This window comes from Sciurus carolinensis, chromosome 3, assembly GCF_902686445.1.
Source record: "Sciurus carolinensis chromosome 3, mSciCar1.2, whole genome shotgun sequence".
Classification (NCBI taxonomy): domain Eukaryota; kingdom Metazoa; phylum Chordata; class Mammalia; order Rodentia; family Sciuridae; genus Sciurus; species Sciurus carolinensis.
In genome coordinates this window covers 5,601,015-5,613,050 of record NC_062215.1, presented here as the reverse complement: position 1 = coordinate 5,613,050, position 12,036 = coordinate 5,601,015, and the positions used below count along the sequence as shown (strand labels likewise).

The window sequence follows — 12,036 nt, the reverse complement described above, 5'->3', positions numbered from 1 at the left end:
GGTTTATTTATTGGGCACAGATTTCTTTTCCTGATTTTGTTCCATTGAGCCCCTGGGAAAAGGAGCCCTTCTGAGCCTGCCCCATCAGAGCCCAGGGAAGCTGGAACTGGGAGAGCCAGAGACAGTGTTGGAATCAGCAGGAAGGCTGGGGTGCAGCCTACCACAGAGACCCTAGCAGCCTCTTGGTTTGGACCTGGGCCCCAAGCACCAGTGGGTAGACCAGCACCCCCGACTGTGCACACTTCCTTTCCCACTGGAGTCCCTCCCCATGGCTAGGGCTGGTTGGAAAAAACTAAATGAGAGCCTCCCTGAAATTAGAAGGACAGGTGGCTCAGGTGTGCTCTTGCCTGGAATTGCTCAGGTCTCTGCCCAGCCCCCTTTGAGGTCTGCTCTGTGGCTGGGGAGGACCTTCCCACTGGCTCTAGAGGGTGGCTTGTGAAGTTTCCCTTTCTGGTCAGTCCAAGTTTTATGATTTTCAGAAAACAGGTTAACAATTAAGCTAATTAACCTCGGGGCCTACTGGCCCTCCTTGTTCCTATAAAGTCAGGCTAAATGGCTTCCTCCCCCAGCTTCTGCTCCCATTATAAACCTAGGCAGCATTAGAGCATTAACCAGCCAGGGACAGGCCGGGTCCCAGGTACCCAGGTCTCCCCCACTTCCTCTGGCCCACACCGTGGATGAGCGCAAGAAACTGTGGGTGAAGCGGGCTTGCGGGGAGGCCTGAGGCAGCCAGGGCTCCACATCTCCTTTGGTTTCTGCAGGTCTCAGGCAGGGGCTGTAGACTAAGCAAGATGAGGCGGTTCCTGAGACCCGGGCACGACCCTGCGCGGGAGAGGCTCAAGCGGGACCTTTTCCAATTTAATAAGGTAAGTAAGGGGAAGCAGGAGAGATGCTGGCAGTTCTCCCAGGGCTGGAGCTGGGGGTCGGTCAGTTTCCTTCCCCTGGATGAAGATGCTTACTGGGTACTGCCTAGAGGGCCCCTTGGGAGATCTGACTTCGGAAATGGGATGTTGTTACAGGGCTTTCCTGGGCAAGGGCAGTGAGATGCCCAGGAGTTGGAATTCCTTGTCCCAGTCTCTTGCTGGCTATGTGACCTCTGCCAGTCACACCAAGCCTGAGTTTTCCCACCTGTAAAATGTGCATAAACAGTCTGCCCTGGCTACCTCGTTGCAGGACTGCCAAGGGAGCTTAGGGACAGAAAAGATGAAAGGAAATTGACCCAACTCTGCAAAGTGTTATAATGTTCTTGGGATACAAGGGCCCTTGGAACCCGAAGAACAGGCCATGACTATTCTCTTCATCCTCTAATTGCCCCCAAAGAAAAACACAGCTTTCCTTGCAGGCTGACCACCCGATTCCTTCTGGTGGGACCCAGGCCTGTGTGAGAGAGGAGGGATGGTCAGGAGCCAGGGTTGACTTTTGGCTACCCCAATCTTGCTCCTAGGGCCCCGGAAGTTCCACAAGGCTTGTTCATGGGGGCTGAGAAGGCCAGCTCTGGCCTGTAAACAGGAGGTGCGCCGCGTGGCTTCTTAGCTCCTCACCAGTGCCACCTAGCAATCTGGAGCTGTTTGGGGGTAATTAGCCTTCTGCCCTCTGCTTTGATCTCTGCCCCAAGTGGCCTGCCGGGAGTACACCGTGATGCTCTCCCTTGGGGCGTCTGACCCTCCGGGACATGCCTATAGGCAGAGTTCTGGCTTTTTTTTTTTTTTTTTTTTTTTTTTTTTTTTTTTTTTTTTTAATGGTGCTGGAGATAGAATCCAAGACCTGAAACCCAGGGCCTTGTGCATGCTGAGCAAGTGCTCTACCACTGAGCCACCTCCCCAGCCGGATATCCAACTTGTGTTGGGGGCTTCAGTTTGGGTCCCTCCTCCCAGAAAAGGAAATAGTGGATATTGGACTGGACAGTTGGGAAAGGCACCTCTCCTTGTGGAAAATGAGGAATTCTCTTTTTGTTAGCTTTTTGTTGGTCTGAGAAGTGTGGAAGAGGCTCCCCTGGGTTCAAAGCCTGCTTTGTCTACAAGCTGCAGATGGTGTGCCCATCACCCACACCATACTGTAGGCTCCTTAGGGACTTTATGTGGAACCAGTTAACTTCAGTTATCTAGGCACAGTGACCGAGGAGTGTCAGCTGCTGGGGGCTCTGGATGGAGGTTTCCCTCCAGATCTGGCTGTGTCAGGAGAGCGGGGCAGGAGGCTCAGCAGGCCCTGCCATTTTCCTCTGGTTTTCTTGACCTGAGGGAGAAGGTGTCACCAAGGAACTTGGCCATAAGGTCATCTGCTTCTGGAATCAGAGCTTTCCCAAGTGAATGTCCCTCTCCATGGCTTGCTTTTGGGTCACAGAAAATAAGGGTGCAGGTTCTGGGAATGGGGGAATCTCAGGATACATGGGATCTGCCATCCTTACTCCTGAGGGAGCCAACCATGGGTACTGGATATGGGTCTCAGAACCTTAGTGTCCACCAGGGGGCCTGGTTGACCCCAATGTGCTTCTGTTACCCTCGAAGCTAGAATCTCTCACTTGGAAATGGTGGCTAGTTCTGGCAGAAACTGGACAGACAGGCTCAGCAAAAGGATTAACCCCCACCCCAAGTTCCTCTGTGCACTGGATGAGGCCAGGGTGAGGTTGGGGCATAGGACTCTTTCTCCCATAATTCCTACCCCCCACTGGTGTCCCCCAAACTTAACCACCCCACCGCCAGATATGGCATGGGGTGGGCAAGGCTGCTGGAGTTCTTCCTGCCTCCTCTGCCTTCCTCCTTCCATTCACATTCAGGAAATGTGCTTTGAGCAGCACCTACTAGGTGTATGGCTCAAGTCTGGGGACTGGCAGTTTCAGACGATGGCGCCTTTGTCCTTCAGGAGTTAGGGAGGACAGCTAGCTGATGGCCTGAAATTCCATGTCTTACAGTGAGAAGGAAGGGGAGAATTGAGAGGTTTGGGGAGAGAGTAAGGAGTCATAGATAAGTCTCATGTGGGCTCTGGGAGCCGGAAGGATAGGACTAGAAGATGAGGCCACATCTTAGAGGATTTGGGACATGGGGTGGTCCTGCTCATGGCAGTCCCTTCTAGCCCCAGGCTTCCCCTGGCTGTGGAGCAGAAGGGAGGCCAGAACCTGGGAGTCTGGACCTGGGATTTTGACAGGGAAGTGAGCAATCCTGTCGATGATTTAGAAAAGCTGACACTGGGGATATTTTCACTCATTGAGTGGAACAGGTAAACTCTGAAGCTAGGAGACATCCCAGGGACAGTCCAGAGGAAGTAGGTTGAAGGACAAGGCAGGAGCACAGCTTCTTAACCTCTGCACTGGGGCCAGTTGTGCTGCAGGTCGTTCTGAGCATTGCAGGATGTCTAGTAGGCTCCCTGATCCTACCCACTAGAGGCCATCATGCCCCCCAGATGCGACAGCCCACAGTGTCCCCAGACATTGTCTCCTGTGGGGTGCAGTTGCTCCTGACTGGGCGTGACTGGGACAGGGCACTCTTCAGGGCATGAGATCCATAGACCTGGTGGCAGAGGCGGTGTGGAGTGAGGAGGCAGAGCACAAGGAAGGGGCGCGGGTCACTGCGGCTGGGGGGTCTCCGTCCTGCGAGGGAGTGGTGCCAGGTGCTGGAGGGACAGCCAGGAGCAAGTTTGAGGGAAAGTGGAACGTTCGTTTGTTTGGCTCCAGTCAGAATAGAAGCAACAATGATCCCTCTTCACGGAGGGGCGGTTCTCCTGGTGGTTAGCGTCGTCCCCAGCACCGGGCTGCCTGGCTCCCCCACTACATGACCTCAGGCAGGTGATGTACATGTGGAACAGAGGTGATCTTAGAAGCCAGCCCAAAGAGCTGGTGAGAGGACTTGGTGGATCGCTGCACACAGTCTCTGGTGTCACTGTCTTGAGGCAGAATTTGGGGAGCCTGGGGACCTCGCCTGAGGGAGGGTCCCGCATGCAGTAGAGCTGGACCTTGAGTAGCATGTGGGCTGCTGGCATGGGTTAGATGCAGGCAAGGGTCAGCCCCCTGGAGACTGTCTACGCCTGGGGACTCTGCCCACCACTTCTGAGAGCTGCATCCTGAAGGCCATTCTGCAAGGGACTGCGGTGGGGGTGACAATGGCACCCTCCCAGGCGTGGCCCTAAACTGATTACGGATACAGCTTGTAATCCAGTTTTGAGCCTTTCCCTCTAGCACCTGCTAGCCACACTCCTACCCATTGCTAGCGAGATGCTGCAAAGAGAGCAGGGACTGCCCTAGGAGTCCTGAGAGCCACGTATACCTGGGTAGTAGTTGTGACTGTGACTCTGAACTCTGCCAGTTCAGCAAGAGCTGTGTGCCATGGGCTGGGGCTGGGCTCAGTGGTAGAGCACTTATCCAGCATGTGTGAGGCACTGGGTTCCATTCCCAGCACCACGTATAAATAAATAAGATAAAGGTCATGACAACTAAAAAAATACTTTAAAAAAAAGAGCCTTGTGCCAGGCATCAGGATATGGCGGTTAGGGGCAGAGACTCAGAGTCAGACAACCTGGATCTCAGTCCCAGCTCTGCTCCCTTCTTACTTTGTGGTCATTGACATATTACTGAGTCTCTCTACTCCTCCATTTCTTCACCTGTAAAGTGAGCATCATGACGGCTCCTCCTTCTAGGCTGGTGTTCTGAGTTCAGTGGTGCCTGGCACACTGTTAAGACCATAGCCAGATTTGCCTTGTCATCGATCTCATTCTCATGATGACTCATAGATGGATGCTGTCTCCACTCCACAGGTGAAGAAACTGAGACTGCCAGGGCTTGCAGAGCCTGAGCATATTCCGGCCACCGGAGCTGATTAGGGATCAGGATATTCCCATCCGGGCTGTGTGACCTTAGATTGGTGACTTCACCTCTCTGAACTTCAGTTTTTTCACCTGTAAAGTAGTCATTTATCATGTATATTAGGTCTTCAAGCCTATGGGGAGATAGATAAGACCACTGGCAGGGCTACTGAGGACCTAATGAGGGAGCACAGGACCTCAGTGGGGAGGAAGTGACTCAGGAGGGGAAGGGAACTTGTTTGGCAAAGTAAAACCCTTTCCTTGAATACAGCTTTGACCTGCTCACCTCCTTGGTGAAACCCGAGCACATCTGAGCCAGCCACGCCCTTGAGGGTGAGCCTGCAGAGGGGGCTGTCCAGGACCTTCCTGCCCAGGGCCTGAACACACAGCGTGTTCAGTGTTCCTGACCAATTGCCCCGGCCCAAGGCCAGTTTGTTTTGTCTTGGCTTTCCAATGGCTGGGCCCCTGGTGTCAGGTGACAGCCACATAGGGAGGGCCAGGTTGCTTGCCAACTGCAAGGAATCTGAGCTGAACCACACCCAGTATCGGGAGAGCCACCCAGCCAGCCAGGTGGGTGTGCCCCCTCTGACTCTGGGCAGCCTCCTGGGGCTCTGGTCCTGCCATTCCCTATTCCTACCCCCTGACAACTATTAGGGCTCCTCAGGTCCTTGCTCCTGGATGGGGCCCTCCCTGGCTGAGGGCAGGATCAAGGGCCCCCACTGTCTCTGACAAAAAACTTTTGTGGACTTCTTCCCTTCCGGGGATCTGGACCTGGGTTGTGGAGCCAGGGGAGACAGATGGCCTTTCTCTCCCACACCCGCTAAGGTTGCAGTTTGGCGGCTCCTGCACATCTTTGCTCTCCATTCCCCACTCCCTGTCACAAGGGCTCATTGTTCTCTCCTCCCTTGGCAGAGGTCACCTGAGCCAGGTAGCAGAATGGGGGCTTGGGTAGGGGGATGGAGAGGATGGCCCCAAGGCTGTTGAGCTTTGGGCAGCCTCCTTGGGATTCTCAGCTGGAGTTAGCAGGAGTCCTGGGTCGGGAAGGGCTGGTCAGGGAATTGGATGCCCGCCTGCCAGGAGCTGTGCCTGCTGCCCCAGGCTGAGCCCCTGCCCCTCCTGACTGCAGGATGCTCAGGATTGCCTTGACCAGATATCTTCCTTGGAGGGAGGCCATCTGCCCTCCCTCTTCCAGGGCCCTAAACAAGGTTGGGGGATTGCCATCTGCATCGACCTTGTACTCCAATGAGGATGCTGAGGCTTAAAAGGGTGTTAGAGGTTCGGGGAGGGATGACAAAGGTGTGGGCGGGGTGTACCCATGTTTGGGACAGCTGGGGCAGGGCTGGGGTGCCTGACAGAGCTTGGTTCCTTCCCTTACGTGGTTTCCCTAGGACATGCCCTGGGTTTCTAGCTCCTCCCTGTCCCTTTGAAAGATAGACAGATGAACTGCTCCCAGTCTTCAAATCCAAATCCCTTCTTACCTGTCCTAGCAACTACCCCAGTCCCCTGCACCCAGGCTCAGCCACCTCATAGAATTGCCTCCTTTGAGCAGGCTGGGGAGATAGCTCAATCCGTAGAGTGCTTGCCTTGCAAGCACAAGGCCCTGGGTTTGATCCCCAGCACTGAAAAAAAAAAAAAAAAAAAAAAAAATTACCTCCTTTGGGGATTTGTGTGGGATTTTGTGTGTGTGTGGTCTGGGAATTGAACCCATGGTACTCTGCCACTGAGCTGCATCCTCAGCCCTTTTTATTTTGAAACAGGGTTTCACTAAATACTGAGTCCACCCTATGCTTGGGGTCATCCTGTTTCAGCCTCCTAAGTTGCTGGGACTGCAGCATGTGCCACTGAACCCAGCTGCTCTGTGGGTCTTGTTTGTGTGCCCTGAGCTGAGGAATCCCCAGGGAGCTACACTACCTACATTTGAACCCACTCTCTTGGGCCCACTCCCCTTCTTTTGCTCTTGAAGGAGCCTCAGTCCTTCCATTGTTGTCTGTGTATGGTGTCCCAGAAGATGCAGCAGGAATGCGGCAGAAAGATGAGAATATTAGCAGGAAGCTGGGCTCTGGGGCAAGGCCTGTGTGCTGTGGCTGAACAGAGCCTTCCAGGTACTTAGGTGGCTTTAAGGTTCCTTGTGTTCCACCAAGGACAGCCCTGCTCAGGGCAGTCGGGATATCATCCTGTTGATGGAAGTGAGCTGAGGCCCAAAGAGCAGAATAGCTTACTAAGTGAAGAGGCAGAGGGGAGTGGAAGCTTAGTGGGTCTGACTTACTGCCTGTTCTAAGTGGCCCTCTGCAAGAGAAAGACGGAATGGGAAGGAGAGGTGACCATAGTGTCCCCATGACACCGGAGGAAATGAGGAATGCATGCTGGTGGTAGAAGAATGGGCCCAACTTCTTTATCTTCCTGTGGGTTGGAGAAGAGAACTGACCTGCAGGAGGGCCTCAGGTGAGCTGTCAGGGGCACTGCCAGTGAGTTGATGGGATATGTGATCAGAGAGCCTAATATACACTTCAGATCCAGACCTCTAACCTCAGCTACTCAGCAGGCTGAGACAGGAGGATCAGAAGTTTGAGGTCAACCTTTGCAATTTAGTGAGACCCTGTCTCAAAATATATTTGGGACAGAAAAAAGTCTGGGGATTGTTGCTCAGTAGAGCACTTGCCCAGCATGTGCAAGCTCTCCCCAGCACCAAACAAACAAACAAACCAACAAAACTGCTGAACTGTTTTTCTTTGGCTTTAGTTTCCTGCTGGTGCCCTGAGGCTCTGAAGCAGAATAGTCCTAGGGCTGGTGCACAGGACTATAATATGAGGCTTATAATTACAAATTTTCTAGACATTGTATCATAAAATCTTTTGAACAATTGAAATTAATTTTAATTAGTGTATTCTCTTTAATCCAACATATCCAAAATAGTGTTCTTTTGACATGAAGGCAAAACAAATAACCAAGGAGATTTCTTTTTTTTAAGACTAAGTTTTTCAGATCTGGGGGTATTTTACACTTTATAGTCCATCTGAATTCAGTCATAAATTTTCCTTGGAAATGCTCCACTCTACTTGGAATTTGGAAGATTTACAGTTGAAAAAGAATACTGGAAATTGTTCTTCCTGAGCCTACCCGCTTTTCTATTGGAACTCCAGTTGTTACAAAACATACTCCAGTTTTCCAATAACTGAATTGAACATCCATTGTTACATTTATATTAATTGAAATATGGGAAAGTTTAAGAGCCAACGTCTTGGGGGCACGAGCTACATTGCAATGCTCTGTAACTCCTATGGCTCCTGCCTGCTGTTCTGGCCGCTGAGGGTGTGGGGCCTGCTACTGGCCACCAAGCTCTGGAGAATATTTTCCCCGAAGTCTTCCAAATTCCACAGGCTTTTGCCCTGAGTTGCTGCTGACTGTAATGGGGAAAATGGTGCCTTCTCGGGAAGCTTCTGTCTCTGGCAGCTGGCTTCCTGAGGCCCCCTGCAACCTGTGGCTGCCTGAGGCCTGGTAGGGCCCCTGGGGGAACTTGTCCCACACAGCCTCTCGGTTCCCTGCCCTCCTTCTCCTGGGAAATGTTTACATTCCAGATACTCAGCTAACTACCCAGAACTTTTCCAGACCCTGCATTTTTTACATAACTGAACTGGGACCTGGGCTGTTAGAGGCTCCTGCTGGGTCCTTTCTGCCCTCCTGGCTGTCCCATTCAGGTATAACCATTTGCAGGGCAGTCTATTCCCCTCCTTAGGGCCCCTTCCAGACCCAGAAATCCCAGCAGTCCTTACGGCTTTCCTGCTGGCCTGACCCTGGCCTGGGCCTCCTTCAGTGAACCACAATACTGGACTGGGCTGGTCTGGGCTGGCAGAGGCAGGCAGCCATTGAGTATGCTGAGCTGTTAGGCCTTCTGCTCAGGGTCCTGACAGGGCTGCTCAGTATGGCTGGGGAGGTCGCCTTGTCGCTGCAGCGTTCTTGGCTTGGCGGTCTCCATGGTTAAAAGCAGTCTGCAAACCCACTGGTTGGCATGACTGTGCTCTACTCCAAGCCCACTGAGCAGGTGACCCCTGGGGGTGGGGAGTAGCTGATTAAGAAGCAGAGCCCAAGAAGCTTCCCCCAGGCGGTTTGTCCATCTGAAGCCTGGTGTTTACCTTCATACCTTTTCAGCCTGCCGCCTTCCCTGGAGCAGCTGCCTCAGGAAGTGCTGGGGGTTGCAGACAGAACCCGGGCAACTGCAGGAGCTCTAGAAACTCGCCGTACCAGAAGGTCGGCCAGTGAGGCAGCTCCACCTTGAGAGTACTCTCCAGCTTTTTAAAAGTTACTTCCGAGCATTTAACAAACAAGTGACTTTGGGGAACAGGCTGCAAAGCTACTCACGTTTGTGTGTGTCTGTGATGTGATTGGGATCTTGCCTCTGCACTATTAAACTACACAGGCTGAGCTGTGGCTCCGTGGTAGCATGTGCAAGGCCCAGGGTTCCATCTGCAATTCTGCAAAAATAAATAAATAAATAAATAAATGAAGACTGAGGAGAACAGAATAAAATCTTATTACAAATAAATAAACTGGGCTGGGTGCCGTGGCATGTGCTGTAATCCCAACAAGTTCAAAGCCATCCCCAGCAACTTAGTGAGATCTCAAAATAAAAAGGGCTGAGTATGTGGCTCAGTGGTCAAGCACCCCTGGGTTCAATTCCTAGTACCACAAAAATAAGTAAATGTGGGCTGGGGATATCAGTTGGTAGAGTGCTTGCCTTGCAAGCACGAAGCCCTGGGTTCAATCCCCAGCACCGCAAAAAAAAAAATAAATGTATACACATGTGTACATTCACAAGCACAGAAAAGACTCAAAGGATATACGTCCCAAGTTAGCAAGAACTACTTCTGATTGTGAGATCAATGGGTAATTTTTGTGTTTTTTTAATACATTCCAACATTTCTATGATGTATGTTACTTCTGTAATAAGAAATGAACAAAAGCATGTACCTGCAACCATGCTCCAGAAATTTCCTTTCTGGGAAGGTGGTCGAGAAGAACCGACAAGGAGGACCCTTGATTTGAGGCAGCAAACTGGAGGTGGAGGGGGCCTTGGACAGTCCACAGCTGAGCAGGGACACCAGGATGCTCTCGGGGCACAGGGTGGACCTGGAGCGGTGGCTCCACCAGGCTTCTTTCCTGAGGGACCACTGTCTCCATGGTGCCAGTCCCCACCCCACCCTCAGCACCCCCAGTTACTACAGGAGGGCAGGCAGGCCTGTTGCCAGGGTGCACAGGGTAGAGTTGGGGGTCCTACAGAGCATTAGGTGACCAGTGGGGTGTCAAGAACAATGAGCCTGTGGAAAAGGACAGGGTCAGAAATGGTCTTGGAGGTGGGGAGTTGATGGGAGGGAGTAAAAGGGCCCAGACCTCTCCTTCCTGCTGGGCTGGCTCTGGGCTGCAACTCCACCCATCGATCACCAGCCACCACCGTGAGGCAAAGGGAACACAAGGACACTGGACGTGTCTGCAGGCCTGGCCCTCATGCCTCTCATGCCTCTCATTGCAGACGGTGGAGCACGGCTTCCCGCACCAGCCCAGTGCCCTTGGCTACAGCCCTTCCCTGCACATCCTGGCCATCGGCACCCGCTCCGGAGCCGTCAAGCTGTATCCTTTCCAGTGCCCAGCTCCCACCTGCAAGCTGCAGAGGGGTGGGATAAGAGTAAGACTTTTCTGATGTGGTTTTGAAAGTGATTTTCTTGGGGGTGAGGGTGTACTTGTTGGAGGGGTGGGGACTGGGCATGGTGAGCTGTTGTGCGTCCTTCTAGTGGGGAGGAGGTAGGCTGGAAACTGAGGAGGGACGGGTTTGTTCCTTGGTTTCCCTTTCTCACCCATCGCTGGAGATTTCAAGAATGGAGCCCTACTGGGCACAGTGAGCGCCCCCATGCAACCAGGCACCACACTTGGAGGGAAGCTTGGCCCCAGCATCTTTCCTTCTGCCCTGGCAGGGTATGGGGTCTCAGAGGCCTTGCAGGGACTGTGTTGAGGGCTAGGGTCCCAGAGAGAAAGGCCTGACCCCAGTGTCAGAACCCGGAGCCTGGTGGGTGCCTTCCTAGTACCTGACCCAGGCTGCAGTGGTGGGGATCTTTTGGGGTTCTCCCCAAAGGTAGGTGGACACAACCCTTTCCAAGGAGGCCTGCTCTCGTTTTCCCTGCTTCCCTCTGTCCTACCTGCTCCCCCACCAAAAGAAAAAATTAGAGGTGACTCTTCAAGTCCCACGTACCCTCTTGGTAGTCGGCCCTGAGTGCCGAGAGTGGAGGCGGGCAACAGCCTGGAAGTGGTTTGTCTATTTACCTTTCTCCGTGGTGAAAAGCAGAAGTGGCCGGGGCTGGGGTGGCCTTGGGGAAGGGGGCAGCACCTCTTCCAGATCACACCTCCTACACACACCAGAGTAGAATGGACCCTGCTTGGCAGGGATGTGCTTCCCTGGCTGAGGCTGGTCACCATCCAGTTGGGTGGTCTTTTACCCAAAGCTTCAGCTCGGAGGTCAACGGGGGGTTCTGGACGGTTTTGGAGGCAAGTCCACAAGTTCCAGGAGGACAGATTGCCCCTTAGACTTTTCCTCAGCGGGCCTGGCCTGGCCGCGTGTCCGGGGTCCCCATCTCCATCTGACGTGCACCTCCTGGGTGAGCTAGGGTGGGGCCTTGGGCAGTGGGGAGATGGGGACCGCCTTGAGTCGCTCGGCTAGCGCCTCGAGTAGCAAGGCCCTGACTCCTCTGCTCCTCTGTCAGAGCATGGGGGCTGGAGGGCGCAGGGTGCCCAGGGGGACCGGGCTGGTGTCACACAGCACAGGGGCACAGGTCCTGCGGCTCCGGCCTTCCCCACAGTTAATCATTGCCAGACCATAGCCATATCCTGGTTACCAGTCCCGGTGCCAAGGCAGGCCGAGCTGCTGGAGGTGGGCCCACAGTGGCACCTGTGTTTTCTCGCAGGGGCCTGTTGCAGCTCAGCTGTGGGGAGGGGGCAGCCTAAGAGTTGCCGAGGCAGGGCTCCGCCTTTCTGCGAGGTTGCTCCACCACTTGCCTGGCCGGGAAAACTTTCCCTCAGAGGTCAGGTCACTGGCTGAGAGTCCTAGACCAAGGCCACTGCGCCTGCTCCCGGGTCCAGGCACCGGCACTCGGGTCCTGATGTCTGGAGGGAGGGGCGCCTTTCTCTCTGTTCGCACTCCCTGCTTCCTGGGCCAGACAGCCTGCTGCTCCAGGCTAGCAGGGGCTGGTCCAAAGGTTTTCA

General features: G+C 53.7%; 1 protein-coding gene across 2 annotated transcripts in view; it reads left to right on the top strand.

The window, feature by feature from the left end:
- Llgl2 (LLGL scribble cell polarity complex component 2) overlaps positions 1-12,036 on the top strand; it is a 36,828-nt gene that overhangs the window by 10,659 nt on the left and 14,133 nt on the right. For both annotated transcript variants that reach the window (XM_047546573.1, XM_047546574.1), the window contains exons 2-3: positions 762-866; positions 10,316-10,413. In XM_047546573.1, the coding sequence (XP_047402529.1) occupies positions 792-866; positions 10,316-10,413 (173 nt within the window). In that variant the 5' untranslated portion in view covers positions 762-791. The remainder of the gene's footprint in view (positions 1-761; positions 867-10,315; positions 10,414-12,036) is intronic.